Here is a 7,500-nt window from a genome sequence, read left to right as displayed (position 1 = left end):
CTCTCCTTTCCTCTCCTCTCCTTTCCAACCTCTCCTCTACTTATGAACCCCATGTACTCCCCCTCCCCAACTCTGCTCTCTCCTCCACAGGTCTGGATGAAGTTGACAGCATTTATATTTTTGCTGACGATGAGATTATTGAGTATGATGGTGAGATGGCTGCCGAAACTTTGGTTGAGTTCCTCTACGACGTGAGTGCTAGGAGGCAACAAAAGCACACACACACACACACACACACACACACACACACACACACACACACACACACACACACACACACACACACACACACACACACACACACACACACACACACACACACACTGTAGATAGCTAAAAGTGTCGCTACGATGTGAGTATCAGAATTTAAAGGGACACTGTGTGAGATTTTCAGTTGTTTGTTTCCAGAATTCATGCTACCCATTCACTAATGTTACCTTTTTCATGAATACTTACCACCACCATAAAATTCTAAGTATTCATTATGACTGAAAAAAATGCACTTTTCTTACATGAAAAGGGGGATCTTCTCCATGGTCCGCCATTTTGAATTTCCAGAAATAGCCATTTTTAGCTGCAAAAATGACTCTACTTGGACCATACTAGAAAATATTTGTTTATTACTTAGTAAACTTTCATGTAAAGATCAAATTTGTCAATAGGCAGCCCAGTTTCAATGAGGAGCATAGTCGCAGTACCTTTTTTGACCATTTCCTGCACAGTGTCCCTTTAAGACCTACGTAGGCCTACATCATAACAACAACATTGCTATGACTTTATCGAGAGCCATAGCCTCTTACTGCAGTGGGGGTCGCCTATTCACTATTTGCTGAAAATACTTAACTTCATCATAACAACATTTCAATGACAGTACCGAGAGCCAAGTAAGTATATGAAGTACATTAAGTATATTTAGACATAGCCATTTAAATGTTGTTGACAGTAGGGGTAGGGTTATAAACATGGGCTCTGTGCTAAGGGGTTAAGTAACAGATTTAGACTTGGTCTTTACAATTTTGGTGTCAGTAATATTATAATAACATAGGTCTGTGCAAAGTGGTTAATTAAATTCCAGTCCTCAGCCACAGTTAGGGAATTAACTGATACGCCGAAGACCCAGGGTTCGATTTGTTTCTCCCATTGACTTCCTGTCACCATCTCACACTGTCCTATCAAAAATATGGCATAAAAAGCCCCTGAAATGTCTGTCTTTGTCTCTCTCTCTCCACACACACACACACACACAGACACACACACACACACACACACACACACACACACACACACACACACACACACACACACACACACACACACACACACACACACACACACACATGATAACATGTGTCCCCCCTCTGTGGGTGTGTGCTTATAGGTAATCGAAGAGCCAGTAGAGATCATTTTCAATGAGAGGGAGCTGAAAGGTTTCTTCAACATTGATGAGGACATTAAACTGGTGGGCTACTTCAAGAGTGAAAAGTCCTCTCGTGAGTATAGCAACAATACACACACACACACACACACACACACACACACACACACACACACACACACACACACACACACACACACACACACACACACACACACACATATGTGCACACGCATGCATGTGTATACACACTCTCTCTCTCACACACACACACATACAAAGACACACACACACACGCAGATACCAGTAGTTTTCCTGTTCTTACACATAGCACAAGACGAGCATTAGTCATTTGTGTGTGTGTGTGTGTGTGTGTGTGTGTGTGTGTGTGTGTGTGTGTGTGTGTGTGTGTGTGTGTGTGTGTGTGTGTGTGTGTGTGTGTGTGTGTGTGTGTGTGTGTGTGTGTGTGTGTGTGTGTGTGTGTGTGTGTGTGTGTTTCCGTAGGGGGGTGGGGGGTGCTTTCTACAAATGAGACACATCTTTGGAACCTACACAAACTCACTTGCTTCTATTTAATCAGTGAATTGAATCATAGCAGTGTCACCACCCTCCCCACCCTAATAGAGAATTACTATTGTGTAATATTGAGCAATAGCATGTGCAATAATAACCTGCAAGATCACTGTGCAATGTAGTCACAGGTGTTAAAGGGTATTGTTCTGTAGTGGCAATACAATACAACTTAAGGTAAAAGTTTACACTGAAAAGTGTGATCTTTCTCTCTCTCTCTCTCTCTCTCTCTCTCTCTCTCTCTCTCTCTCTCTCTCTCTCTCTCTCTCTCTCTCTCTCTCTCTCTCTATCTATCTCTCTCTCTCTCTCTCTCTCTCTCTCTTTTAGACTTCATTGAGTTTGATGATGCCGCTGAGGAGTTCCACCCCTTCATCAAGTTCTTTGCCACCTTTGATGCCAAGGTTGGATACAACGATTTTCTCTACACCCCTACACATGTACAATAACACAGTGAGGGGACTGGTCTCAGTCCGGTTCACTTCTGAGGGGACTGGGGCGTTCACATATGCACAGAAAATGTTGAGTCACAGGTTTGAGTTCAAAGAGACCAGATGTGAAAACCCTATACAATTCCAATATAGGCCCTTCCTTGCCTTCACTCTCCAAACAGTGGGACATTTTCCGACTCACTTCTAGTCAATATTGTGTAATATTAAAAGCTGTAGATTTGAAATTACACTGACCACCTGCAGAATCTGAAACTGACTTTTGACTTTTGAGCTTTGATTGGACTCTCCACAGTGTTCTAAATCTAGATTTATAAAAGTTTACTCTGAAATATTGACACGTTTGTTTGTTTGTTTGTTTGTTTGTTTTTACTTTGTATACCAGATTGCCAAGATACTGGGTCTGAAGCTGAATGACGTGTTCTTTTACGAGCCCTTCATGGACAAACCTTCGACCATCCCAGGCAAGCCTCTCACCGAGGCCGAACTGGTCTACTACATCGAGGAGCACGACAGGTGAGCACTGTTAGGCCCTCCGCACAGTGGTTTTGACATCAGTTATGACAATTTCGTTAACCCCCCGCACACAATTTCACCACAGCAGAGGATGAATAATCTACGGGTGGCTCCGACTAAACAGAACTTATCCCTAATCGGCAGCTGACATTTGTGGAGATTGGCACCAGTGTGCAGGGCTGTATTGAAAACTATTATGTATTAAATCAAACGTTGGCAGAGTAGGCGCTCAGCAATTTGTCGGCACCGACCTTACTCTATAATCATCCTCCGTTGACAGTTCACAGAAGGCATGTATGACACAATCAGTGGTGTAGTCTACGTAGAAATTTCAGGGATTTCAGTATACACACTTAAAATTGATTGATCTATTGTTTTGAATGGCACAAATATATACAGTATACCCACTTCAAAAAATGCTCCAATATACAGTATACCCACCATAAAAAAGTAGACTACACCACTGGACACAATGGTCGTTGTCTTTTTGCATGCATATGGTCTAATTGTCTGACGGATCCAATGCAACCGTCTAAGTTGAAATTTCTAAACTTTTGGCCGACATTCCCCACAATGCATTTAGCATCTGACCATGCAAGTCGATGGGATCTGTCGTCGGAGAGGACCGGTCTGAATGCTACTTTAGGGCACAGAAGAATGGGTGCAAGTCCGTAGAAAATGTTAATTCAACACTTAGAGAGTCCATTTAATATTTACTACATTTTGATTGGGCCCTAGAGTATTCTGTAAGTGTTGAATTAACAATGCATTTTTTTGTACTGCGAAGTCAGAGAATGGAAGGAAAGTCGAATGACTGAATTCCAATGGAGTAAAAATTGTAATCATTCGAAAGTGAACGTAGAGAAATGAATTGCTTCAAGTTGAGAAAATGTAGCAAAAAGAAACACTATTTCCTCAGCCTGATCTCCAAAAATTCCGTGCTCCTGGACACGGATGTTAAGGACACAAAATCCGTGTCCAGGAGCACGGATTTTGCCAAAATTCCGTGCTCCTGGACACGGAATTGTTTTCCGTGATGGGCACACGGAAGTGCTTTCTATAGGCTATTACCACAGCACTGTGTTAACTCTATCATTAGAAAATACATACCAAATGCTAACGCAAAACAAAATAATGCTAAAGCAATTTAAGTTGTGCCCTGACCAAAACATTCCCTAACCTTAACCTGTCATTTAAGACATATTTTTGACTAATAGCTTTTCCAGTTGGTTGCTAGGTTATCAAACTCATATAATGAATGAAAGAAAACTAGCTGTGCCCAGACCAACACAATCCCTAACCCTAACCTGTCAGTAAGAAAAGTTTTTTTTGAGACAAAATATTTGAAATTAGAAAAATCCTGAGAAAACACAAGACTATGGAAACATAGAGCTGTGGGAGTATAGAGAGCACTTCTGTGTGTCCATCACGGAAAATAATTCCGTGCCCAGGAGCACGGAATTTTGGCAAAATCCGTGCTCCTGGACACGGATTTTGTGTCCTTAACATCCGTGTCCAGGAGCACGGAATTTTTGGAGATCATGTTGATTTCCTAATGCTTGGACAAAGCAGAGATAAATCAGGTTTTTTTTTCAGTATGAGCATCACTATTTGAATCAAACACGTGACACGTGAGACAAATAAGGAAATTGTATTGTCAAAAAGGAACCTACCCTGTGGGCTTTTACCTGTCAATCTTTCAAAACAATAGGACTACCTTTGTAGAGCTTGGAGTGAGAATTGTGAGACAGCAACAGTGTGGTTTGGCTCGGTGTCAATTTCAATGCTATGGCAAGAATGTGGATTCACATCAACGTGATCACACTTTCCAGTGCTATCAATTATAGTCTCTCTTCCATTCTCATTCTCTCTTCCATTCTCTCTCTCTCTCTCTCTCAGACGCCGACGGACACACACACACACACACACACACACACACACACACACACACACACACACACACACACACACACACAAACGTTTACACATTTATTCATTTGTTTTGTTTTCTCTGCCTCTACTTTATGTACACATTTTTGTGACAGAAGTTAGGCTATATTCCCAAAAGAGCATGTCGGAACGGCAGAATAAAAAATTGAAAAAAATGAAATGCAATCATTGCAGGTGCCGTGATGGGGCTTTTTACCTAGCCAAATGGCAACCAGTGCATGTGTCAGGTTGAAAACTAAATCATTTGTTCTGGTAAATAATGTGCATGTCATTTCCGTGTGCAAAGCTGTTCTACTTTTTGTTGTTACTGTAATAACATTGCAAAAATGTACACACATCACAGTAAAATCTTATACAGAGTAGCGTCTCACTAGTTTAAAGAATCTAATAATAAATCACAAATCACTCAAATCACACAAGTTTACATGCATGCACACACACACACGTGCAAGCACACAGAAAAACACTATCCTTGAGTTGCAAAAAAAAAAAAATCCAACAGAGAAACGTGATCATACCAGGTGTGTTCATTGTTTTTTCAACCTGGGCAAGGTAAGGAACCTGCTTGAATCTGGCACCCCCTCAGACCCAAAATGCGGAAATGTAAACTGCAGATTGTTTGTGCTATGTTTGTGCCGGATAGTGCAGTAAAATTATTTCATTTGTTCTATTAATAAAATAACAAAACAAGTGATTGAAGCGTTCATTTCCACAGCACAAATGAGCACAAACAAAATGGGGGGGGGGAAATGTCAGGTGGACCATCAGTTTAATTCCACAAATCGAGCTTCTTCCACATGACATACTGTATTGTGTGTTCACAGCAAAATATTTAAAGATCGTTAAATTTGCAAATTAAGGTGCACCTTTTGCCTTGAAAAAATCATTTGAACGCCACATGAGGCATTTTTGTTTCAACCCAGAAGTTCATTCTCGAATTTGAAACATATAAAACTTGAAGGTGCACTAACTGTGCCTATTGCCAAATTTGACCTTTTCCTGAATATTTAGGCTACTAAATAATAAACTAATATTCACTAGCACCATCAAAGTAAGTTTTGAAGCTAAAAATGTCTACTTATGGAAATTCAAATTTGCGGACATGGAGAAGATTCACCTTTTCATGTACTGTATGAAAAGTGCAATTTTCCCAGTCATATTAAGTACTTCGAATTTGATGGTCGTGGTATGTTGTCGTATAATTTGTGAATGGGCAGCATCCTTTCTGGAAAGAAACGGCTAAAAAAAATATTGCACAGTGCACCTTTAAGTTAAAATAACTTGTATTGTTCAGATAACAAATGGACTTTCATTTGCAAGGTTAACCAATTTGAACTGTGCTCTCTGCCTTTCACACGGCCCCTCTGGCACTTAATGTGCGCCCAGGTATGTAGGACGTAACCCTATCCGATTCTGCACCTGCGTAAACACAGGATCGGCTTTCATAGATACATTTTTTCGTTCATACGTTCATGAGCCTGTGTATGTGAGAAAAAGCTTGGGGGTAGTGCACGTGTAGCTGGGAAATGTACAAGGATATAGTGTTTGTTTTTATGTGTGCTGTTCGTGCATAGGGGGGTATGACCCACTTTCTGTGAGACCTGACGTCCGATGTTGTTGATGTTGATATTTGGAAATTGAGTTGCTGTGTGAAAATGATTGACCTTATATATGTCAATAAAGACAATGAAGGCTAATGCAATTATGAAAAATCTATGTTTTTGGCGGTGGCCAAAAAAAGGCACATAAGTGTGTCGAATTGAGACTAAAAGGGTACAAGAGAAGCACTTTTTTGACACCCTAGTGACCCTAGGGCCTAGTCAAACACAAAATCACGGAAGGCCAAAATCAAAATCTGGAACAAACTTGCGTGCCGAACTCAATATTTATTTTGAAAAATGAACAAAAAGTTTCCATGCATGTACTTAATACTCACAAGTGAATTTCACGCACCCTCTTTCCCATCATAATACAGTATATGGTAATTCAAATATGCCAGCACATATTGTGTTGCATGAGTGTGAGTTGTTTCATTGGGCTGGGTCCACTCATATTCCTGTGACGAACCAAATGTAATGTTCAAGTGTTGCTACGCTATACATTAGGCTAATGGTGTATGGTATGTGGGCCAACTGTAATACACACTTGAAATGATCGTGCAGGCCAAATAAAATGACTCTGCGGGCCAGATTTGGCCCCCGGGCGTAAGTTTGACTAACTTGGAAGAATTGGAAGCAGTCTCTTTGATAGGCACTTAATTGTCTGACTAAAGTGTAGGCCTACTGCCCTAGCAACAAGTAGTGGGGACTTACATTAGGCACACATTGGTTCTCCTATTGGTTCACTATGTGAATGATTTCACTTGAATTTTGAACAGACATGATTGAAGAGAGTAATGTTCAAACGTTGCTTTAAAAAAAAACACCACTGTTAAAATTCAAAGGAAAAAGAAAATAAGTCCTGGTTGAAGCTTTGTTTTTTGTTTTTTTACTTTTAGTTTTGTTTTATAGTTTTGGTAGTTTTGATTGCTCTCTTTCTTTCCCCCAGGCCTACTCTGAGGAAGATGGAGGGTCACAGCATGTATGAGATCTGGGTGAGAGGTCTAACAAACACAACCACTGTAATGCGCACGTCACAAAGCAT

At 40.6% G+C, this 7,500-nt stretch overlaps 1 protein-coding gene across 4 annotated transcripts in view; it reads left to right on the top strand.

The window, feature by feature from the left end:
- Positions 1–7,500, top strand: part of casq1b (calsequestrin 1b) — a 53,306-nt gene that overhangs the window by 41,615 nt on the left and 4,191 nt on the right. For all 4 annotated transcript variants that reach the window (XM_063186505.1, XM_063186508.1, XM_063186506.1 and 1 more), the window contains 5 exons: positions 91–191; positions 1,379–1,490; positions 2,273–2,346; positions 2,777–2,907; positions 7,405–7,450. In XM_063186505.1, the coding sequence (XP_063042575.1) occupies positions 91–191; positions 1,379–1,490; positions 2,273–2,346; positions 2,777–2,907; positions 7,405–7,450 (464 nt within the window). The remainder of the gene's footprint in view (positions 1–90; positions 192–1,378; positions 1,491–2,272; positions 2,347–2,776; positions 2,908–7,404; positions 7,451–7,500) is intronic.

This window comes from Engraulis encrasicolus, chromosome 21, assembly GCF_034702125.1.
Source record: "Engraulis encrasicolus isolate BLACKSEA-1 chromosome 21, IST_EnEncr_1.0, whole genome shotgun sequence".
In the NCBI taxonomy this organism is placed as follows: Eukaryota; Metazoa; Chordata; class Actinopteri; order Clupeiformes; family Engraulidae; genus Engraulis; species Engraulis encrasicolus.
This window is presented reverse-complemented; position numbering and strand designations above follow the sequence as displayed.